General features: G+C 40.8%; 2 protein-coding genes and 1 long non-coding RNA gene across 3 annotated transcripts in view; 1 reads left to right on the top strand and 2 right to left on the bottom strand.

Annotated features, from left to right (window-relative positions):
- LOC142889198 (uncharacterized) overlaps window positions 1-24,839 on the top strand; it is a 265,120-nt gene that overhangs the window by 209,407 nt on the left and 30,874 nt on the right. The gene's annotated exons all lie outside the window — the stretch shown is intronic.
- LOC142888969 (histone H2B) lies at window positions 4,367-4,829 on the bottom strand. The gene has a single exon (XM_076027469.1). The coding sequence runs from the start codon at window positions 4,815-4,817 to the stop codon at window positions 4,443-4,445; it is 375 nt and encodes a 124-aa protein (XP_075883584.1). The 5' UTR covers window positions 4,818-4,829; the 3' UTR covers window positions 4,367-4,442.
- On the bottom strand, window positions 13,496-13,994 carry LOC142888968 (histone H2B). The gene has a single exon (XM_076027468.1). It carries the CDS (start codon window positions 13,988-13,990, stop codon window positions 13,616-13,618), a length of 375 nt encoding a protein of 124 aa, XP_075883583.1. The 5' UTR covers window positions 13,991-13,994; the 3' UTR covers window positions 13,496-13,615.

Raw genomic sequence — 24,839 nt, 5'->3', positions numbered from 1 at the left:
GTCTCATTTTACCTCATACATGGACTAACGCTGCATTGCTTTTATTTTGAAGTTGTTTTTTTATTCACATACATAATCACGCGATACGTATAGCAACAAGTGGCGGGATTGGACGCTATCACAAGATGACCATAGCCCTCAAAAATGTCTGCTCGTGGTAAAAAAAAGAAAAAAAAAAGAAAGGTAGATGCCGAATGCAGGATTTTCAACAAACATTGGACTTCTAAGTATTTGTTCACTGAAGTCGGAGGTAAAGCCGTGTGTTTACTTTGTGGGGAGCAGATCGCCGTCTTTAAGGACTACAATTTGAGTCGGCATTATGAGACGAAACACGCAGAGAAATACAAAAACTTGAATGATGCTGAAAGGTCGCGGACATCGGAAGCTTTGCTAGCTAAGCTGCAAAAGCAGCAAGGCTTTTTTTTTTTTTTTTTTTTTTTTTACCAAGCTTCACACATCCAGGGATGCAGCAACCAAGACCAGCTTTGCGATATCCCACAAAATCGCTAAAAACAGTAAGCCATTCTCAGAGGGGGAGTTTGTCAAAGAGTGCTTGGTGGACTCTGCAGCACTAATATGCCCTGAAAAAAAGGCGCATTTGAACAAGTCCCGCTGTCCAGGCGAACCGTGACGAGGAGGATCGAGGACGTTGCGGGGAATCTGGAGCTTCAGCTGCAACGTGAAGTGGCAAGTTTTGACTTTTTCTCCTTGGCTTTGGACGAGAGCTGTGATATCCGCGACACAGCCCTCAATAAACAGAACCCAATCCCCCCTAAACATACACACCCTTAAATACAAATAAACCCCACATTCGCCCCTTAATTACATATTCCAACCAAAAACCAACACCCCCCCTTTACGGCAATGGGCTACTCCGGCGCTCCATAAAACCACACCCCTGCAGCGGCGCGCGCTTCCGCCCAGGAGCAGCGGAGCCGACCGGGACCAAGCGGATGCAGGTGAGGTGTGGGTGAGCAGCATTGTGACTAGTGATGGTGAGTGATGATTGACCAGTGCACAAACTGTTACAGGTTGGGAAATGGGACAGAATGGGAGTCGCGGTGCACCGCGCTCCCGACGCCGACACCCTGCTCACGGCACACGTTCCTCCGCCCCAAAGCACGGCAGGGCACAAAAACAGTAGCAAATACAAAATAAAAATCCCCTACACAACCCTGTGTGTGTGTGTGTGTGTGTGTGTGTGTGTGTGTGTGTGTGTGTGTGTGTGTGTGTGTGTGTGTGTGTGCGCGCGCGCGCGCGCGCGCACTCACGCACTCGCACGTAAAACAGCGTCTCTTTCGCTCGCTCTCCCGCGTGGGCAACGCCACGCCGCCGCGTCCTCGTGGGGGAAACTGAGAAGGGGAGGCGGAGATCGCGCACTTTCTCACACAGACATAGACTTTATTGATCCCTTTGGGATGACTCCCTCAGGAAAATTAACATTTCCAGCAGCAGTAGTACAATATATATACACGTATATATATTATACGTGTGTATATATATATATATATATATATATATATATATATATATATATATATATATATATATATATATATACACACGTGTGTGTGTGTGTATATATATACACACGTGTGTGTGTGTGTATATATATATATTTATATATATATATATATATATATATATATACATATATACACGTGTGTGTGTGTGTGTGTGTATATATATATATACACACACACACACACACACACAGAAGTAAAAACTACAATAGCGGCACACAGGTATAAAATAATAAATAAATACTAATATACATATACATAATAATAATGCCCATCTCCCTTCCCCACCACTACCCTCAGCACTCTGTCCTCCTCTTCCCCCCAAGTGAGGAGTTGTAGAGAGTGATGGCATGATGGACAAAGGAGTTCTTCAGCCTGTTGGTCCGACACTTTGGAAGAAGCAGTCTATTACTGAACAGACTCCTCTGGTTGCTGATGACGGTGTGCAGAGGGTGGCTGGCATTGTCCAGCAGTTTGTCCAGAGTCCTCCTCTCTGCCACCGTCACCAGAGAGTCCAGCTTCATGCCGACCACAGAGCCGGCCCGCCTGATCAGTTTTTCTAGTCTGGATTGGTCCTTCTTGGATATACTGGCCCCCCAGCACACCACGGTGTAGAAGAGGACGCTGGCAACCACAGACTGGTAAAACATCCGCAGGAGTTTGCTGGAGAAAAGAGAAAAAAAAAGTTCTGTGTTGTGCTTAGTAACTTCAAAAGGTGCACGTGTGTTTCAGGTGCTTTTGTGAACTAGTGGTATGTTAATTTAAGGTGATTAAATAGAACAGAAACAGAAGTGCCTTGGTTCCCTCATTTGTTTGACCATGTCGACGTAGGGAGCAGGGTTGAAAAAAAATAAACAGGAAGAACTCCGTGACGCCCCGGAGCAGCCGGGGCTGGAGGCACTGTGTGTTCGCAGAAAATGGCTGGAAGGTGCGAACCTGTCCACTCTCAGTCAGTGTCAGTGTTTGTGTCAGTGAGACAAGTCCGACGTCCTCTGTCAGTGTGTCTGTTCAACGCATGAGGTTGATGATGCACCAGGTATTGATCAAAGTTTCATCACGTTTAATAGTCTGATCAAAGTCAGAATAAACCTCCTTCCTTTTGTGTCAGTGATGAACCTGCACTGCTGGAGCCTGTCCCAGCTGTCTTGGGAAGAAAAAAAGGAGACACGCACAAATTTCTTATGGCCAAATGTTGTTACTTTTACAATGCAAGTCTTAATGTTAATTGCATGTTTAATCTAAAAATTTGCAATTTTTTTGTTTTTGCTTTGTTTTTCATCAGGTCTACGGCCCTGAAGTGATCCTCGAGCGGGACAACTGTGTTTGCAAAAGTAATTATGAAAGCTAATATGCCATATTCACTCTTTCCACTGAGCAGCTCCATCATCAGTGTCTGCATTGTTTTGTCCATAGCATCATTCTGGCCCTGACGTCCAGTGGCCCGTTGCACAAAACTAGGACAAGGGAGTAAGTTGGGATATTTTTATTTATTCGCTATCCTGGCTCAACTCATCCATGATCTGGTAGCACAAAAGTGAGAGAAGGGAAAGTGAGATCTGTTATGACATGATTTACCATGGAGATTGAGACACTTGCACAATAACATATACCACAACAGAGGAGCAAACCAAAGAGGAACTTTATTAATCCCAAACTGAACTTCAATGAAGTCAGTGGGCTCATCTATTTCATTAGTTTTAGAGCCTGGTGGAGTTACATTTACAACATTTCACTTACATTTTCAGTCAATTTCACCTGCAGTTCAAAAAACTTCATAATCAGAATGAGACATCTCCAAACATTGCCAATTTGGATATGTTAATTATTGAACTATTTGGATGGAAAATTGCAATGGTTCCAACTGACCAGTGAGTGTGTATCTGTGTCTACAAAACTTTGCCATCTCTTTTATTTTATACGGAAGCGCATTGCTGCCACCCTAGGGGGAAAAAACAGGGCTCAGTATCACGTTACAACGTAATGGTTTCACATTTTTACGTGATACTTTCACGTTATAACGTGATACTTTATGAACAATTTTCAGATGGAACCACTAACTACTTTTCAGCATCTTCAGAATCTTTGTGTGTGTGTGTGTTTTAATCATTAAAGCCCTGCAAGCGATGATGTACAAAAAAGCTATGCAATATTGTTTGAGGATGTGTAATCACACACACCTCCACCAACAACAGATGAGCACCATATAACCTGGCAGTATAACATATAGATACATTTTACATAGTCAACAGTAAGTCTACATGGATTCTGAATAGTTTATTTCAAATAAACATTTTCTCCATATTTTGCTCAATAAAAACAATACTTCTGATCTTGTATAAACAGTACATCTGAACAACTCCGCCTTATAAATATTGTTAGATATGTTCAATATGTTAGAGAAATATTCAATATATGTTATGATAATCACAATAAAAAACTGCTTCTTAATTTGAATCCATAAAATGTGATGTAAACATTACTGTGATAACAAATATAGCAATGCTTGTTTGAAACAAAAAACACCTATATGTGAATACTGTGTACATAACTTAATTATCCAACTCTTTTTCTTCCTTCTTAGCCTATAAATAATCTATTTCTGTCTTTGTTTTTAGTCAATATAATCCCCATTCTTTATGCAAAATTCCCCAAAGTGGGATTAATAAAGGCTTCTTCCTCTTCTGAACCCATTTTTTTTAAAACCTATTTTTTCTTGCTGGTCAGGATGTTGCTGTAATTACAAATTCCTGTTGCAAGGTGTATGAAATACCTATAACTAATTCAGCACGAAAGACAGGACATAAGGTTTATAATACTGCAACAGCATGTTAACATGCTTTTGTAGAAGGCAGTGGAATCTCTTTGGAGCGAGTGTGTGGCTCTTAAAAGAGCCGTTGGGTCGCAGGAAAGACGAGGCGTCTACTTGGAACTGGTGTACTTTGTGACGGCCTTGGTGCCCTCAGACACGGCGTGCTTGGCCAGCTCACCAGGCAGCAGCAGGCGGACGGCGGTCTGGATCTCCCTGGAAGTGATGGTGGACTTCTTGTTGTAGTGAGCCAGACGAGACGCCTCACCGCCGATGCGCTCAAAGATGTCGTTGACAAACGAGTTCATGATGCCCATGGCTTTGGAGGAGATGCCGGTGTCGGGATGGACTTGCTTCAGCACCTTGTACACGTAGATGGCGTAGCTCTCCTTCCTAGACTTTCTCCTCTTTTTGCCGCCTTTGCCGGCGGTCTTGGTGACGGCTTTCTTAGAGCCCTTCTTGGGCGCGGACTTGGCTGGCTCAGGCATTCTGCTCCGGTTAAAGGACAGTGATCTCCTACACAGCCTCGTACACTCTTAAATACAGGCTATATGCAAAGTCGACTGTGTGGTTGCCCTCTGCTGATTGGCCCGTATGTCTGCGACCGAGACAAAGAGGCTCCCCTCCCGCCAAGTGGAGACTGCCGGACTGCGCAAACAAGTCCTCGAATGACAAATGTGAGTTACATGAGTGAATAATAATAATAATAATAATAATAATAATAATAATAATAATAATAATAATAATAATAATAACAATAACAATAATAATAATAATAATAATAATAAATAAATAAAATCTATATTTGTGAATAACAAGCTTGGTATTATTATTATTAGTAGTAGTAGTAGTAGTAGTAGTAATTAATTTTTAAAACTTGTTTGGTTTTGCATAATTACAAAGAAAATGCCTTTGGACACCTTATGCACATAGATGACGTAACTCTCCTTCCCAGTCCTCCTCTTCTTTTTGCCGCCTTGCCGGCGGTCTTTAGCGCGTTGTCATCATGTTTTTTGGACACGAGACGTCGCGCAATCGATCGGCATTTAGTTATCGGCTCAGGCATTCTGTCTGCTCCGGTCAAAGAACAACGATCTCGTAGTCGGTGGGAGGCTCGTATCCATACAGGCAATATGCAAAGTCGACTGTCTGGTTGCCCTCTTCTGAATTTTGGTGTAATTGGTGAAACATCTTTTTGTTATAATTTAATACCTACCACTAATCAACCATAATACGCGAACGCATTAATGCCTTTGAACATCAGTTGGGAAGATACAAGCATCAAATGACAGGAGGCGATGGGCGGACAGCCTTGACGTTACAGTTACTTTCTAGTATTGCAGACATTTTTGTACATGGATTATTGTGTGCGGTGAATCGAAACTGCACAGAATTCTTAATTAAATTAACTCACATTATCCAACGCCTAAGTTTTTTTCTTTCTTTCTATTTTTTAACACTTTATTTGTGATTTTGCATATACATTTATAAAGAACACACTTTCTATATTACAAACAGTGTAGTAGAGAAAAGAGAGAGGGAAAAAACAAACAAACAAACAAACACCCCAAGTAGAAGAGAACAATAACAAACCAAAGCCAGGGTCAACGCGACAAAAAAAACAAAAAAAAAACAAAGGGGTTACAAACACACAAATGTAAAAATAAATAAATAAATAAAATAAAATAAAACAAAATAAAATAAAATAAATTAAACATCAACAAAAAGCAGACAAACCACAAGTGAACCAAATATCAATAATTGAACAGAGCAGGAGTAAACACTTAATGTTCCAATTCTAGGCCAGGGAGATTATTTACATATGTTATTAGGGGGTCCCAGGTTTTGTGGAATCGGTCAGAGAAGCCATTGAGAGTGCATTTGATTTTTTTCCCAGTTTGATATTGAACATAACATCCTTGATCCAGTGGTGATGTTATGGAGGAGTAACTGCCTTCCATTGAAGTAGAATCAAGCGTCTGGCTAATAAAGAAGAAAAGACAATGACCCTCTGCAGATGATCAGGGGGGACACATCCCGTTGGATCAGAATACAGTCCAAAAATAGCAACCAAAGGAGAAGGTGAGACATTATAGGCATAGGCATTAGAGATAACTTCACAAAAGGATGACCAGAAAGGTACAAGTTTTGGACAAGACCAGAACATATGGTAGGAAATAGCTGGGGCCTGTTTACATCTGTCACATGATGGGTCCACATTGGGAAATATCTTTGCTAATTTAGCCTTTGAAAAGTGTAACCTATGTAGCACTTTGAACTGTATTAAAGCAAGTCTTGAGCATATGGAAGAAGAGTGAACCTTGGTAAGAGCCATATCCCATTCCTTGTCAGACAGAGGAGCCCCCAGGTCTTTTTCCCATTGTTCCCGAATATGTGCAATGGAGTGGTTGCGACTATCCATAATACGTAAATAAATATATGATATTCTCCTCTTATTTAGCGTATTAACTTTTAATATGGAATCTAGGCATGAAGAAGGGGGGACAGAAGAGAAATTAGCGAAGCTTTTTGCAAGTATCGCCAAAAATGACTCTTGGTCAGTCTGAATTTTTTGGATAGCTGTTCAAAGCTGGCAAAGATATTATCGATATAAAGGTTTTCAATACTATGAATACCCTTATCATACCAAATTTTAAAGCCATTGTCCAATAAAGACGGTTGAAAAAGGTGATTATGTATTACAGGTGAGTGAAGAGAGATATTTTGAACACCCAGACATTTTTTGAATTGATTTATTATACGCAAGGATTGAGTTACAATTATATTACCTTAATATTATTTACTACTTTGGAAGGTTTATCCCCTTCTTCGTAAAATCTACTACGAGATTTAAGAATGAGCTTCTCCGCTTGAGTAGTGGTTATGAGGTCAATTTCAGTTTGAATGCTTACTCTTCTCCTAATCAAATCAGGGGTCGTAGAGACAGATATGAGTCCATCCAGAGTCTTAATTTCTGAGGATAGATCATCAATCTTTTTGTATTTCACTGTCCTCTTACAGGCAGAGCGAGAAATTATCTGCCCTCTGAGATACGCTTTAAGAGATTCCCAGAGGGTTGAAGCTGAGATGCCATCAGTCCTATTTACCTGTAGGAAAAAATATATTTCTTCCGTAATGAACTTCACAAAGTCTTCATCTGCCAGCAGAGGTGTATCAAGCTGCCATGTCCGTTTTGTCCTCTGGATCAGGAGAGTCACTTTAATACTCACAGGGGCATGATCAGAAATAATAATTGGATCATATTTACAATCTGTGATAATACTCAACAGATTGGGATCAACTAAAAAAAAAGTTTATCCTGGAAAATGATTTGTGTACACTAAAGTAATATGAATACTCCCTCTTAGTGGGATGTTTATATCTCCATAGGTCTACAAGTTTATGCATATCTATGAATGACTGAACTATTTGTGTAGATTTAGATGTTCTTATTACTGACTGAGAAGAGCATCCCAAGTAGTGTCCATCACCAAATTGTAATACCCAGACAAAATCAAGTGATGAGCGTCCAAATTAGGGATGTTACCTTGTGTTTTAGTTTTTTTTTAAAAATCTAATCGTCAAAGTTCGGGCCATAAATATTAACCAATACTAAGCAAAGTTTAAACAGCTTTCCCACAATCATCACATATCTGCCATTCGGGTCCAGTATAGTTTTTGACACAAGAAAGGGGATTCTTTTGTGGATAAGAATAGCAACTCCTCTACTTTTACAGTTAAATTGTGAGTGAAATGTTTGCCCCACCCAATCTTTGTGTATTTTTAAGTGGTCTCGATTTAAAAAGTGGTTTTCCTGTATGAAAGCAATACCAACACCAAGATGTTGTAAATGAGAGAGAACCCTTTTCCTTTTATTTGCTTGATTCAAACCCTTAACATTCCAACTTATAATTTTCATAACGTCTTTACCTGGGAGAAGTTGTAAATTACTCTGCGCCATTAAAACAAATAAAATCAGAGATGTAAGCGTCTACTCCATTTGGAAGATAGAAAGATTAATAGGTAGGTGCAAAAAAACAAAAAACAAAAAAACATATCACATCAAAACTACATGCAACACAGAAACAGGCCTTAAAAAGGCTATCCCCCCCAGAAAACATCAAACTGCTGCAAACCTGAATTTGCATGCTACCTGCAATACTGAAACATGTTTAACCATTGATGAACCTTTGAACAGCAAGAACGTCAATATAATGAAAACGGTGATGATCATAAAAGTAAATGATTACGCAAATCAAAGTTATAGTAGGTTGCCCGTATTGTTGTGTGATGTATGCACATGTTCACACAGAGACTGCTTTTACCTCATTTGTCCTCTGCAGCGTGTGAAGCAGAGCCTCTGTCCTCAGAAGCGACAATTTTGTCGATGTACGTTAGTGCCGCTGCAGGGTCGGTGAACTTCATGCGCTTCCCGTTGTGTGTGAACTGTAGTGTGGCTGGATAGTAGAGGCCGAACTGGATCTTTGCGGCGTGGAGCTTCTTTTTGGAGTCGGAGAAGGCTGCACGTCGTTTGTTGACATCCGGGCTGTAGTCTGGAAAGATGTGAACTCTTGCTCCGTTGTAGGAAAGCGGACCCTTCTGTCTGGCGAGGCGTAGGATCATCTCTTTAGTTTGAAAGCAATGAAGTTTGACAATAATCGCACGTGATTTATTGTCGCCATCTGCTGGTTTTGGGGCCAAACTTCTATGAGCTCTGTCCACCGATGGTGGCTTCTCAAAACTGTCTTCTCCAAGCACGTCCACAAGTAGCATGGCCATGAATTCTGACGGTCGTGGGCTCTCTGCATCTTCTGGTATCCCTACAATACGTATATTGTCGTTGAGTGTAATTATCTAAGTACGCTACCTTCTCCTTCAAGGCATCGTTTTCCTTAGCCAATAAAGTTCAGGAAGTTTCCAAACTGTCCAGTCTTTTGTCGAACTCGGTCATTCCATCTTCAATGTCAGTAATTCGTTGACCATACATGTTGAGTGTTTCATGTAGAGATGCGATGGACGCCCGGTTTTCCTCCTGAAATGAATCAATAGAGGCTTGTAGGCAGAGACTGCTTTCGCCAGTGCTTGCATGTTGTTAGCAAAGTTAGCATCCTCACTTGGATCATTGCTAGCGCTAACCGGGGAGTTTGGGTTTCCTTTCCCAATCTGTTGTTGTTTTGTCTGTTTGGGAGAAATTAGTTCGCTTATAATGTCTGTCGTTCTTTGCTGATGATGTTGTAGCGAGGGATGCATATTTGTTAAAATTTTTGAGAGGAGTGTTTCATTTATGGAGGCTATGGAGAAGTCTTTTTCTTGGAGTAGTTGGATGAGTTCTTCTTTATTTGCTCGTATTCCTCTGATGTTTATGTGTAGAAATGTGGTGGAGATAAATAGTTGGCAGATGTATTGCTCCTGATGAAAGTGTTGGTTCACCGGTTGGGTCTCCTGACGCTCCTGATGACTTCTTCTGTTTTGTCTTTGTCCAAGGTGAGTTTTCTGAGATCGTCTCGTAGGTGGGTGAAGTCAGTGTTGTCATGATGCTGTCCGCAGGCGGGGCTTGAAATTACAGGTGGGCTGGTGGGTGGTGGTGGTTTTCTTACTGGTGTGGGTGGTGGTGGTTTTCTTACTGATGCGGTTGTGTGTGAGAGGTAAACTGGGCAGGATTTGGAGGCAGCAGAATGTTCACCAGCACAGTTGGCACATCTGACTTCTCTTTTTTTCTTTGGTACAGTTTTTATGGTGATGATTTTCTCCACATCTGAGGCAGATGACAGGGTTGGTACAGTTGGTGGATATATGATTGAACTGTTGACATTTGAAGCATTGTTTGACGGTGGGTGGGGGCCTGGCCTTCTCTACTCGATATTGGAAGAGGTCCATGAAGAAACCTTCGTGGAGAAGGCCGGCAGAGTGGTCGGGGTTAGTGAGATGGATCTTGATGAACGTTGTCGGTTGCTGGGTGGTTTTGCTTATGATCCGGTGTATGCTGATGGTATTGATGCCTTGTTTTTCCAGTTTTTGTTTCAACTGTTCTTCTGTGATGCTGGTGTGTATTCCTTTGATGACCAGTACTTTGGATGGTGGTTCAGATGGGGGGGTGCCGCTATGTTTTCTTGCGAGTCTGCAGGTGAATTGTGCTCCGTTGAATGAGTCTTCTGGCCATGGTGCAAGTAGATGTTGAGGGAGGGGATGTCCTCCCTCAACAATCTACTTTCACAATGGCTATATTCAAATAAGAATATAGCCATTGCGCATGTGAACCAGTTTTAGCAGCGTTGCTAGTGGCTTGAGTCTTTGAATTTCTGTGAGAATGGATGTGTTGGTTGAGAAGGAATGGTTGGGGGTTTTGTTGTTTTCTAGTACGATTGGTGTAATTTGTTGTTTGTTTGATTCCCTCCTTGCTCTTTTCCTGGGACCTGTATTAAATGTGTGGTATTTGTGTATGTTTGTGTTCACAATGTTTAAGTATTTGCAGAGTTCTGAAAAGAGGTGGTTTACTTGATCAAATATGTTCTTAATAATGAGGCTGTCAATTTTTTCAGTGTTGGAGGCGGTTGATGTCTCAGCAGAAGTGGATGGGTTGGGGTGGGACAGAGTGTGTCCTCGGTTGGCTTCTGTGGGTGTGGTAAGGTCCATTGTTTGCAATTTCTGAAGTGTATTGGTGATGAATGTTTGCACTTCTGGAGAGTCAAGACTCTGTCTTTCTCGGTTGGGTTTCTGGATTTGGGATTTTTTGGGTTTGGAGTCAGATGACTGACCAAAAGCTGCAGTCCAAATTTGTTTTCTCTCTATTGGAGTGATTGGTCGTGGAGGGGGTATTTTTAGTTATTGTTTTATTGTATTTTTTTTCCTTTTCTTTCATGGTTGAGTGGAGACAAGAGTAACTGAGGATTCTATATGTGCAGGGAAGTGGTGGTGGGGGAAGAAGAGGGGAGGGGGTGCTTAGTAACTTCAGAAGGTGCATGTGTGTTTCAGGTGCTTTTGTGAACTAGTGGTATGTTAATTTAAGGTGATTAAATAGAACAGAAACAGAAGTGCCTTGGTTACCTCATTTGTTTGACCATGTCGACGTAGGGAGCAGGGTTGAAAAAAAATAAACAGGGGCTGCAGGCACTGTGTGTTCGCAGAAAATGGCTGGAAGGTGCGAACCTGTCCACTCTCAGTCAATGTCAATGTTTGTGTCAGTGAGACCAGTCCGACGTCCTCTGTCAGTGTGTCTGTTCAAAGCATGAGCGCTACTAAGGAACGCAGCAACTCTTGAATCCTCAGTGAGGACGTGATGGAAGGGTGCTGAGAGTGTGCCATTTCTGGTGTATTTCCACAATTTGCAAGGCTTGTGCACAATTGGGAATAATTGTTTATTCAATCACTGTCTCTGGTCTGCACCAGGTATTGATCAAAGTTTCATCACGTTTAATAGTCTGGTCAAAGTCAGAATAAACATCCTTCCTTTTGTGTCAGTGATGAACCTGCACTGCTGGAGCCTGTCCCAGCTGTCTTGGGAAGAAAAAAAGGAGACACGCACAAATTTCTTATGGCCAAATTTTGTTACTTTTACAATGCAAGTCTTAATGTTAAATGCATGTTTAATCTAAAAATTTGCAATTTTTTTGTTTTTGCTTTGTTTTTCATCAGGTCTACGGCCCTGAAGTGATCCTCGAGCGGGACAACTGTGTTTGCAAAAGTAATTATGAAAGCTAATATGCCATATTCACTCTCTTTCCACTGAGCAGCTCCATCATCAGTGTCTGCATTGTTTTGTCCATAGCATCATTCTGGCCCTGACGTCCAGTGGCCCGTTGCACAAAACTAGGTCAAGGGAGTAAGTTGGGATATTTTTATTTATTCGCTATCCTGGCTCAACTCATCCATGATCTGGTAGCACAAAAGTGAGAGAAGGGAAAGTGAGATCTGTTATGACATGATTTACCATGGAGATTGAGACACTTGCACAATAACATATACCACAGCAGAGGAGCAAACCAAAGAGGAACTTTATTAATCCCAAACTGAACTTCAATGAAGTCAGTGGGCTCATCTATTTCATTAGAGTTTTAGAGCCTGGTGGAGTTACATTTACAACATTTCACTTACATTTTCAGTCATTTTCACCTGCAGTTTCAAAAAACTTCATACTCAGAATGAGACATCTCCAAACATTGCCAATTTGGATATGTTAATTATTGAACTATTTGGATGGAAAATTGCAATGGTTCCAACTGACCAGTGAGTGTGTATCTGTGTCTACAAAACTTTGCCATGCTATCTCTTTTATTTTATACGGAAGCGCTTTGCTGCCACCCTAGGGGAAAAAAACAGGGCTCAGTATCACGTTACAACGTGATGGTTTCACATTTTTACGTGATACTTTATGAACAATTTTCAGATGGAACCACTACTAACTACTTTTCAGCATCTTCAGAATCTTTGTGTGTGTGTGTGTGTGTTTTAATCATTAAAGCCCTGCAAGCGATGATGTACAAAAAAGCTTTGCAATATTGTTTGAGGATGTGTAATCACACACACCTCCACCGACAACAGATGAGCACCATATAACCTGGCAGTATAACATATAGATACATTTTACATAGTCAACAGTAAGTCTACATGGATTCTGAATAGTTTATTTCAACTAAACATTTTCTCCATATTTTGCTCAATAAAAACAATACTTCTGATCTTGTATAAACAGTACATCTGAACAACTCTGCTTTATAAATATTGTTAGATATGTTCAAAATGTTAGAGAAATATTCAATATATGTCATGATAATCACAATAAAAAAACTGCTTAATTTGAATCCATAAAATGTGATGTAAACATTGTTGTGATAACATAAATATAGCAACGCTTGTTTGTAACAAAAAACACCTATATGTGAATACTGTGTACATAATTTAATTATCGAACTCTTTTTCTTCCTTCTTAGCCTATAAATAATTTATTTTCTGTCTTTGTTTTTAATCAATATAATCCCCATGCTTAATGCAAAATTCCCCAAAGTGGGATTAATAAAGGCTTCTTCCTCTTCTGAACCCATTTTTTTTCCCAACACCTTTTTTTTTTAAACCCATTTTTTCTTGCCGGTAAGGATGTTGCTGTAATTACAAATTCCTGTTGCGAGATGTATGAAATACCTATAACTAATTCAGCACGAAAGACAGAACATAAAGTTTATAATACTGCAACAGCATACGTTAACATCATTTTGTAGAAGGCAGTGGAATCTCTTTGGAGCGAGTGTGTGGCTCTTAAAAGAGCCGTTGGGTCGCAGGAAAGACGAGGCGTCTACTTGGAACTGGTGTACTTTGTGACGGCCTTGGTGCCCTCAGACACGGCGTGTTTGGCCAGCTCACCAGGCAGCAGCAGGCGGACGGCGGTCTGGATCTCCCTGGAAGTGATGGTGGACTTCTTGTTGTAGTGAGCCAGACGAGACGCCTCACCGCCGATGCGCTCAAAGATGTCGTTGACAAACGAGTTCATGATGCCCATGGCTTTGGAGGAGATGCCGGTGTCGGGATGGACTTGCTTCAGCACCTTGTACACGTAGATGGCGTAGCTCTCCTTCCTAGACTTCCTCCTCTTTTTGCCGCCTTTGCCGGCGGTCTTGGTGACGGCTTTCTTAGAGCCCTTCTTGGGCGCGGACTTGGCTGGCTCAGGCATTCTGCTCCGGTCAAAGGACAGTGATCTCCTACCCAGCCTCGTACACTCTTAAATACAGGCTATATGCAAAGTCGACTGTGTGGTTGCCCTCTGCTGATTGGCCCGTATGTCTGTGACCGAAATAAAGAGGCTCCCCTCCCGCCAAGTGGAGACTGGCGGACTGCGCAAACTAAGTCCTCGAATGACAAACATGAGTTACATGAGTGAACAACAACAATAATAATAATTATTATTATTATTATTATTATTATTATTATTATTATTATTATTATTATTATTATTATTATTATAATAACACCAAGCTTGTTATTCACAAATATAGATTTTATATATTATTATTATCATTATTTTTATTATTATTATTATTATTATTATTATTATTATTATTATTATTATTATTTATTTATTTATTTAACTTGTTTGGTTTTGCATAATTACAAAGAAAATGCCTTTGGACACCTTATACACATAGATGGCGTAACTCTCCTTCCTAGTCCTCTTCTTTTTGCCGCCTTTGCCGGCGGTTGTCATCGCGTTGTCATCATGTTTTTTGGACACGAGACGTCGCGCAATCGATCGGCATTTAGTTATCGGCTCAGGCATTCTGTCTGCTCCGGTCAAAGAACAACGATCTCGTAGTCGGTGGGAGGCTCGTATCCATACAGGCAATATGCAAAGTCGACTGTGTGGTTGCCCTCTTCTGAATTTTGGTGTAATTGGTGAAACATCTTTTTGTTATAATTTAATACCTACCACTAATCAACCATAATACGCGAACGCATTAATGCCTTTGAACATCAGTTGGGAAGATACAAGCATCAAATGACAGGAGGCGATGGGCGGACAGCCTTGACGTTACAGTTACTTTCTAGTATTGCAGACATTTTTGTACATGGATTATTGTGTGCGGTGAATCGAAACTGCACAGAATTCTTAATTAAATTAACTCACATTATCCAACGCCTAAGTTTTTTTCTTTCTTTCTATTTTTTAACACTTTATTTGTGATTTTGCATATACATATATAAAGAACACACTTTCTATATTACAAACAGTGTAGTAGAGAAAAGAGAGAGAGAAAAAACAAACAAACAAACAAACACCCCAAGTAGAAGAGAACAATAACAAACCAAAGCCAAGGTCAAAGCAACAAAAAAAAAAAAAAAAAAAAAAAAGGGGTTACAAACAACGCGCACATACACACACACAAATGTAAAAATAAATAAATAAATAAAATAAAACAAAATAAGATAAAATAAATTAAACATCAACAAAAAGCAGTTCGCTTTGAACAGAGCAGGAGTAAACACTTAATGTTTCAATTCTAGGCCAGGGAGATTATTTACATATGTTATTAGGGGGTCCCGGGTTTTGTGGAATCGGTCAGAGAAGCCATTGAGAGTGCATTTGAGTTTTTCCAGTTTGATATTGAACATAACATCCTTGATCCAGTGGTAATGTGATGGAGGAGTAATTATATTACCCTTAATATTATTAACTAGTGGCGGTAATGGTGCACAAAGTAATGCTGAGAGTGAATGTGGCCTGCTACTATTCTTTTTGATTCTGAGCCATGCAGGGATCTTCTCATTCCTGTCTTTTAACCACAAAGAAATACTCAGACGAGATGACGTTGGTATAAACAAAAGCAGTTGGGTCAGTGTAGATAGATAAGCTTTATCAATTGGATGAAATTAGGGCCGAAACCAAATCTGCTAAGTGTATAAAAAAGGTACTTCCATTCAACCCGATCAAACGCCTTTTCAGCATCAACTGATATTACTGCTTCTGATGATGGAGTGCTAGGTTCTGTATAAATGATATTAAAAAGTCGTCTCAGGTTAAAAAAGGATAGTCTACCCTGGACAAATCCAGTCTGATCTTCAGAGATGATACGAGGAAGAACTTTTTCAAGCCGGAGAGCAATAACCTTTGAAAATACTTTGCCATCACAATTTGTCAGGTTAATTGGTCTATGAGATGAGCAATCACGAGGATCTTTATTCTTCTTCAGTAATAGTATAATAGACGCCTGGCGAAGCGCCGGTGGAAGAATATTGTTCACCAGAAGAGGAGCAAGTTTATCTTTAAATTTTTTATGAAAATCAGTTGGGAACCCATCAGGGCCAGGGGCTTTTCCACTTTGAAGGGACATAATACCATTATTAATTTCTTCTAATGTCAGATCTTGTTCGAATCGCACTTTAGAATCGGGGTCAATTGTAGGAATGTTTAAATTAGAAAAAGAAGTGAAATTTGTCATGATCCAAAGTTCTGTCTGAGGAGTATAATTTAGAGTAGAACTCTTTAAAGCAATTGTTAATAGATTGATGATCTTCTGTTAAAGAGCCATCGGATAGCCTAATTTGTGAAATATTATGGGATGCTGCTTTCTGACGAAGTTGGTTAGCTAATAGTTTGGAAGGTTTATCCCCTTCTTCATAAAATCTACTACGAGATTTAAGAATGAGCTTCTCCGCTTGAGTAGTGGTTATGAGGTCAATTTCAGTTTGAATGCTTACTCTTCTCCTAATCAAATCAGGGGTCGTAGAGACAGATATGAGTCCATTCAGAGTCTTAATTTCTGAGGATAGATCATCAATCTTTTTGTATTTCACTTTCCTCATACAGGCAGAGCGAGAAATTATCCGCCCTCTGACCCCTGTTTTACACCAGAAGCGTCTGCAGAGCGTCAGCAGAGCGACCGCGTTGACACTCTGCTCACGCTCCAGCAGCCTCCCACACAGGACGTGTTTTATGAGTGGAGCGTCTCGCGCAGCAGCTCGATCGGTTCACGCGAGGATTGCAAGATCGCGTGACAACCCAGGTAGTTTTCGCATGTTTTTAAAGAAAACAACAATGAAAAAAAAACATCGATACTTCGAGACACTGTTGGGACAGTGTCTCGAAGTATCGATGTGTGTAAAAAAGAAAAAAACAATAACGCGAACTGCTGGCATCATGCAAAATGCAGGTATTTAAAGTATAGATGCATTTTGTTCATCATAGTTTGAGATTCAAAGTGAAATCTATTTTTGTCATGTCAACGTAGGGAGCAGGGTTGAAAAGAAATAAACAGGAAGAACTCCATGACGCCCCGGAGCAGCCGGGGCTGCAGGCGCTGTGTGTTCGCAGAAAATTGCTGGAAGGTGCGAACCTGTCCACTCTCAGTCAATGTCAATGTTTGTGTCAGTGAGACCAGTCCGACGTCCTCTGTCAGTGTGTCTGTTCAAAGCATGAGCGCTACTAAGGAACGCAGCAACTCTTGAATCCTCAGTGAGGACGTGATGGAAGGGTGCTGAGAGTGTGCCGTTTCTGGTGTATTTCCACAATTTGCAAGGCTTGTTCACAATTGGGAATAATTGTTTATTCAATCACTGTCTCTGGTCTGCACCAGGTATTGATCAAAGTTTCATCACGTTTAATAGTCTGATCAAAGTCAAAATAAACATCCTTCCTTTTGTGTCAATGCTGAACCTGCACTGCTGGAGCCTGTCCCACCTGTCTTGGGAAGAAAAAAAGGAGACACGCACAAATTTCTTATGGCCAAATTTTGTTACTTTTACAATGCAAGTCTTAATGTTAAATGCATGTTTAATCTAAAAATTTGCAATTTTTTTGTTTTTGCTTTGTTTTTCATCAGGTCTACGGCCCTGAAGTGATCCTCGAGCGGGACAACTGTGTTTGCAAAAGTAATTATGAAAGCTAATATGCCATATTCACTCTCTTTCCACTGAGCAGCTCCATCCATCATCAGTGTCTGCATTGTCCATAGCATCATTCTGGCCCTGACGTCCAGTGGCCCGTTGCACAAAACTAGGACAAGGGAGTGAGTTGGGATATCTTAGCTATCATGGCTCAACTCATCCATGATCTGGTAGCACAAAAGTGAGAGAAGGGAAAGTGAGATCTGTTATGACATAATTTACCATGGAGATTGAGACACTTGCACAATAACATATACCACAGCAGAGGAGCATTTTATTTTATTTTATACGGAAGCGCATTGCTGCCACCCTAGGGGAAAAAAACAGGGCTCAGTATCACGTAATAGTTTCACATTTTAACGTAAAAGTATCACATTAAAACGTGAAACTATCACGTTTTAACGTACAATTTTTCATGTTTTGTCGTGAAACTAAATGGAGTGAGTCAAACGGAGGCACCATGTCTCGTCTGCATGAGTTGATTAAACTATTTTAAACTTGGTTTGATGAGATCTTCAATTTATTAAGCACCATCGAGGAAATTAACATAAGTTTGTGTACTTTGAGGAGGATTTTGAGATGTATGTGTTGGAACTGGCAGCTCGTCCATAGTTGGAGGGAAATACTTGATACCGTTTCTTTCTTTAATAACTTTTCTTTATTATATATATCACATGAATACGTTCGTGGACAGAGCTCTTTTTTCACGGCATCGAAACATCCCATAATACAACAGAGAACAACAAAACGCGCTCATACACCTTATTGGTGTTAATGGATCATGTGACCCCCACTGCCTGATTAACTTCAAAATAAAATCATAAAACAAAATAATATGAGAACAATACAAAATCCAACAGTATGGGATTGCATCGTAGGAAGAATGAATCCGACCCGATTGAAGTTGCGTCGTTTTCTCATTGATCAGCTGGAGGGGCACGGAAGGCTCCATGGGTACAAGTTCAACTGCATCCTAATTTTCACGTTATAACGTGAAAATTATCACATAAAAACGTGAAATTATCACGTAAAAACGTGAAATTATCACGTTATAACATAAAAAATTTCACGTTATAACGTAAAAACCTGAAACTATCACGTTATAACATGAAACTATCACGTTATAACGTGATACTGAGCCCTGTTTTTTTTCTAGGGTGGCAGCAATACGCTTCCGTAATTTTATGACTGTGGTTGTTCTGAAGGAGACAGGACAGACAAGGCAGGGCCCTGCCACTGGGAGCACTGCTGGGGAGAGGGCTGAGAGGGAGCAGACCAGGTGTGCTGAGCGTTCTGCTCCACTCAGAGGAGGTTGCTGGTAAATGCATGTGTCACGGTGTGCGTCCAGAGAAAAGTGAGTTTCGCTTTATATAAACAGTTTGACTATAACTTGATACTAATAACTTGGGTTCATTTATGCCATGTTATGGTCTACCATGCTGTTCTTGAGCCTTGGTTTGGTTGTTTACTGTCCTTTTTTCCAGAACCACACACACACACATATACATACATATATATATATATATATATATATATATATATATATATATATATATATATATATACATACATACATACATACATACATACATACATACATATATATATATATATGTATGCATATATATATATATATATATATATATATATATATATATATATATATATATATATATATATATATATATATATATACATATATATATATGCTTCACCAACTCAAATCAATCTCAATCAAAGAATAAAGGAAAGCAATTTAAATCAACCTTTGAGCCATTTGTGGGAGACTTTTAGAGGCACTCTGACTGGTGCCACTCTGCTATTTACATAATTAGACAACCAGCACTTAGTATCTCGTGAGCTTCTGTAACAGTGGTCGTGTTGCCTTTCTCTTTTATTTGCTCCTATTTATGTTCTATTGAAGAAAGCAGCCTGTACGCATTATCCAGGATAAGTTTCACCTGGATTGATGAATCCGTGCCAGCTCATCCTGGCTTGGTTTTGGTGCAACCGATAAAGTCTGGACACTCGTGTTTTGGATTGGTTGAACTCTTCTTTCAGCAACTCACAGAACTTTGTTTTTGATCCCAGATATTAGAATACTACTTTTGGTGCCTGCTGTTCAAATGACTCTGACAATTGGATGTTGTGGTTTAAACAGACCATACCAAAGACTACAAAAATGAGACCAAACATCTACAAAATATCGATACTCAACGTTATTTGTGAACTCCTCTCTGCTTGTGTGATGATACAGCGGCTCCGGGGTGTCGGCATTTAAGGTGTTCGTGCATCACTGTCGTAGCCAAACTTCAGAAACTTTGAGTCAGAGTTATCGAGCCTTGTCTTCTGTCCGGCCTGTCATAATTTGTTCCTTTTTCTTCTTTGTTCCTTGTCGAATGTAAACAAGGTGTGACACTAACCTCAGCACTCAGTCGGCAATAGTGCGATGTTGACTAATTGTTGCAGCCCGAGTGCACTTTGAAAGGAGTAATGCAATAACCCGATTTAACCCGCACAAGTATCTTCTCATTGTCTTCATTACTTGATCCAAGATTTAAAACACTCAGATTCCAAAGCCCTGAAAATGCCGAGTCAGATGTGCGCCTGTTAAAATCTGTGTGTTTTAAATCTTGGATTGTTGCGGAATGTACCGCATGAAGAGGAGCCGCCATCTACTTCAAGAGCACAGCCAGAACCAGCTGCATCTTCCCAAGGTACAAAAAATATAGAATTTGGATCAATAGACTTTATTTGCATTTTTTCATGTACGGACTAAACTTTATCTAATGTTTCATTTTCAGTCATTGACCTGTGGAAGCTGTTGGACAGGGACGCTGAAGAAGCGAGGGCATCCAGCAATGCTATGGCTGATGCCATAGTGGAGGTGCAGTGTTATCTGTCAGCTCCTCCACTTGAACGATCACAGGACCCTCTGGTGTACTGGACGACACACAAAGCTGTATACCAGAACCTATACAAGCTGGCAAACGAGTACCTGGCAACACCAGCATCCTCTGTGCCCTGCGAGAGGATGTTTTCTAAAGCTGGGGAAATAGTTTCCGAAAAAAGAAACCATCTCAAACCCTTTTACTGTGGAGAAACTGTTGTTTTAAAATAAAAACGCATAAGCATCCTAGTTCACCCAAACACCTTAAGCCCATACACCCCATCTGTACTTAAATATATAGAAAAATTGCATATTTGTTCTATAGATTTCCCAGTCTGTTTTTCTGTAGTTATATTTCTTGCTTTGGATGGCTTGGAGGTTAAAGGAGAAGGTGGTGAGAATGGGTAGGTGATCACTGTTGAGGTGGTTTGTGGTAGTGAGTTTTGAAGCCAGGTCAGGGGTGCAGAGAATTAGGTTCAGGATGTCAGCGCTGCCAGTTGCAGGCGATATATAGGTGGGTTCATTGGTGTTGATGATTGATAGGTTATTGTTATTGAGAATCTGTTGGAGTGCTGTGCCACTTGAGCTGGTTCTGCTGCAGTAAAAGTTGATGTGTTTTGCATTGAGATCTCCCATGATGAGAGAGCAGCTGGAGTTGGAGATGGCTGCGAACAGATCAGCTGAGGGTTTTATTCCAGGGGGGCAGTAGACACTGGAGACTATGATGGGGTGGTGTGAGAAATTTGAATTAATTTCCATTAAGTTTTTCTGGTGGGAGGTTGTAGTCCATTTGGCTGTATTCAATGCCTTTTCGTATCAGGATTGCTACTCCTCCTCCATGTCCTGTCTGTCGTTCTTTGCTGATGATGTTGTAGCCAGGGATGCGTATTTGTGAGATTTTTGTTTCATTTATGGAGGCTATGAAGATGTCTTTTTCTTGGAGTAGTTGGATGAGTTCTTCTTTGTTTGCTCGTATTCCTCTGATGTTTATGTGAATGAAATGAGGTGGAGGCCATTGTGAAGATAAATAGTTGTCAGATGTATTGCTCCTGATGAAAGTGTTGGTTCACCGGTTGGGTTTTATGTATCTCCTGATGCTCCTGATGACTTCTTCTGTTTTGTCTTTGTCCAAGGTGAGTTTTCTGAGATCGTCTCGTAGGTGGGTGAAGTCAGTGTTGTCATGATGCTGGCCGAAGGCGGGGCTTGAAATTACAGGCTGGCTGTTGGGTGATGGTGGTTTTCCTACTGATGCGGTTGTGTGTGAGAGGTAAACTGGGCAGGATTTGGAGGCAGCAGAGTGTTCACCAGCACAGTTGGCACATCTGGCTTCTCTTTTTTCTTTGGTGCAGTTTTTATGGTGATGATTTTCTCCACATCTGAGGCAGACGACAGGGTTGGTACAGTTGGTGGATATATGATCGAACTGTTGACATTTGAAGCATTGTTTGACGGTGGGTGGGGGCCTGGCCTTCTCCACTCGGTATTGGAAGAGGTCCATGAAGAAACCTTCGTGGAGAAGGCCGGCAGAGTGGTCGGGGTTAGTGAGATGGATCTTGATGAACGTTGTCGGTTGCTGGGTGGTTTTGCTCATGATCTGGCCGTATCCTGATGGTATTGATGCCTTGTTTTTCCAGTTCTTGTTTCAACTGTTCTTCTGTGATGCTGGTGTGTATTCCTTTGATGACCAGTACTTTGGATGGTGGTTCAGATGGGGGGGTGCCGCTTTGTTTTCTTGCGAGTCTGCAGGTGAATTGTGCTCCGTTGAATGAGTCTTCTGGCCGTGGTTAAAGTAGATTGTTGAGGGAGGGGATGTCCTTGGGAAAAATAAGAATATTGCCATTTCGCATGTGAACCAGTTTTAGCAGCGTTGCTAGTGGCTTGAGTCTTTGAATTTCTGTGAGAATGGATGTGTTGGTTGAGAAGGAATGGTTGGGTTTTTTTGTAGTTTTCTAGAACGATTGGTGTAATTTGTTGTTTGTTTGATTCCCTCCTTGCTCTTTTCCTGGGACCTGTATTAAATGTGTGGTATTTGTGTATGTTTGTGTTCACAATGTTTAAGTAGCTGTCTGGGAGGGATGGAGAAGGGGCGTGGGGGTCTTGTTCATGCAACAGGATCTTTTCCATGGTGGTTAGAGTAGTTTTCATTTGTGCAATAGCGTCATTGAGTGGGGAAGACTGGGTTTATTTGCAGAGTTCTGAAAAGAGGTGGTTTACTTGATCAAATATGTTCTTAATAATGAGGCTATCAATTTTTTCAGTGGTGGAGGCGGTTGATGTCTCAGCAGAAGTGGATGGGTTGGGGTGGGACAGAGTGTGTCCTGGGTTGGCTTCTGTGGGTGTGGTAAGGTCCATTGTTTGCAATTTCTGAAGTGTATTGGTGATGAATGTTTGCACTTCTGGACAGTCAGGACAAGAAAATCGCTGGAAGGTGCGAACAGTCGTTCGGAAGGTGCAAACCTGTCAAGTCTCTCTCTCTGTCAAGTCTCTCTCTCTGTGTGTCTCAAGTCTCTCTCTGTCTCGGTCAGTCTTTCGTATGCTTGATTGAGAGTGAGCCACAGAGGCCTGATATACCCACCAGCTGGTGGTGATTGGTTACACCAACCCACTTGACCACATGACATCACACACAGGTTTGGAATTGTTTGGCCAGCTCAACGCATATAACCCCATGATGTCACAAAAGCGTTGACAACCATTGGCCACCGTGACACATGTGATCATATGATTAAAATAATGCATCGGGCAACTGGGTTCAGCAAAAAACAGTTTATCACCCTTGTAACATGTTACATTGAGTGCTGCTTTCTCATAAATGTCAAAATGGTCAGGTTGTGAGGAAACAAAGGCACGCAAGGACTTGAGAAGGTTTACTGCTGTGACAATGTTCATATCAATTTTTTGTAACGTTGCACTTGTGCCTTAGAATCTGTCAAGGATTACGTCCCAGAAATTAGCCATAAAGGCTGTTTCCAATTGCTCCAGTTTACCACTGTGAGAGCCCTTGCATTATTTCTAGTGTCCCCTTTTTCATCATGTGAACCTGCTATTTTTTCAAGTGCATCTCTTATGTGTGAATAGTTTTTCCACAGAGTTTTGCTGGATTCTGCTTGACTGCTCCATCTTGTGTTTGAGAGAGATTTCAACGTTAAACTTATTCCTGTATTTCGAAAAAACCTTTCCCCATCTGCTTGTAGAGGAAGAACAAAAGTTATACAAGGACTGCAAAGTGTCAAAGTAGTGTCCAGCCTCAGGACTGCTAGCCTCAATGGTGTTGACTCCAACTAAATTTCGGGAGTGAGCAGCGCATGGAACATAATGGATTTCTCTTCTTCAGATGTGTTTGTAGTCCATTGTACGTCCCAGACATGTTACTAGCATTGTCATATGATTGTCCCCTGCAGTTTGACAGCTTAAACTGGCCACCATAGCAACAACACATTCAGCAAAACTTTACCCAGTATGGCTTTCAATTGGCTCAAAAGTCAGAAAACGTTCAACAATGTTGCCTTCTTTGTTTACAAACCTGAAAATAAAAGTTAGTTGGTCAACATGTGAAAGGTCTGGGGTGGAGTCGACAACAACAGAGAAGTACTTTGCATCCTGAATTTCTTCTGCAATAACTTGTCTAGTTTTATCCCCCATGACATCAATGAATTCCTCACAAGTCGTTGATGACAAGTAAGACACACTTCCCCGGCCTTTCTGTCCATACTTCTCTATATGTCCAGCCAAAAATGGATCAAAAAGGGCAATCAGTTCCAATATACCAAGGAAATTTCCATTATCAGATGACCCCAGCAATTCATTATCTCCTCTAAATGGAAGCTCCCGCTCCCCCAGAAATTTTATGACAGCAACAACTCTCTTGAGGACTTCTCTCTAGTATTGCCTTGCACCTTCCATCACTGTTGCCATGGGAACATCAACAGTCCCAGTGCACATTCCCCTGTGGAGTAAGGATAACATGCAGGCCTTATGCTCTTCACTCCTCTCGTGGTCCCTGATGCGTTCTGAATGTTTCCAGTAACTAAAGCCCTCAACAAACTGATTATGATGCTTAGAGAAAAGTTTACAAGCAAAACAATATATATTTCCATTTGAGGGGGAGTACATAATCCAATCTCTCGTCACTTTCTGTCCGTTTGGCAAACAGCAGTACCTCAAATCATTGGTAAAGTGGTGATTTTTACCTCCAATAGCGCTGTCCCTCGCAGAAGCTGGATAGGTCGATCTGCAATTATGAAATTGTGCA

Source organism: Nelusetta ayraudi, unplaced genomic scaffold, assembly GCF_046127955.1.
Source record: "Nelusetta ayraudi isolate G7.1 ecotype Tasmania unplaced genomic scaffold, CSIRO-AGI_Nayr_v1 ptg000021l, whole genome shotgun sequence".
In the NCBI taxonomy this organism is placed as follows: Eukaryota; Metazoa; Chordata; class Actinopteri; order Tetraodontiformes; family Monacanthidae; genus Nelusetta; species Nelusetta ayraudi.
The sequence above is the reverse complement of the archived record's forward strand: the minus strand, read 5'-3'. Positions and strand labels throughout refer to the sequence as shown.

Coding starts and splice junctions, on each gene's coding strand:
- LOC142888968 (XM_076027468.1), bottom strand. CDS start 13,990: ATGCCTGAGCCAGCCAAGTCCGCGCCCAAGAAGGGCTCTAAGAAAGCC.
- LOC142888969 (XM_076027469.1), bottom strand. CDS start 4,817: ATGCCTGAGCCAGCCAAGTCCGCGCCCAAGAAGGGCTCTAAGAAAGCC.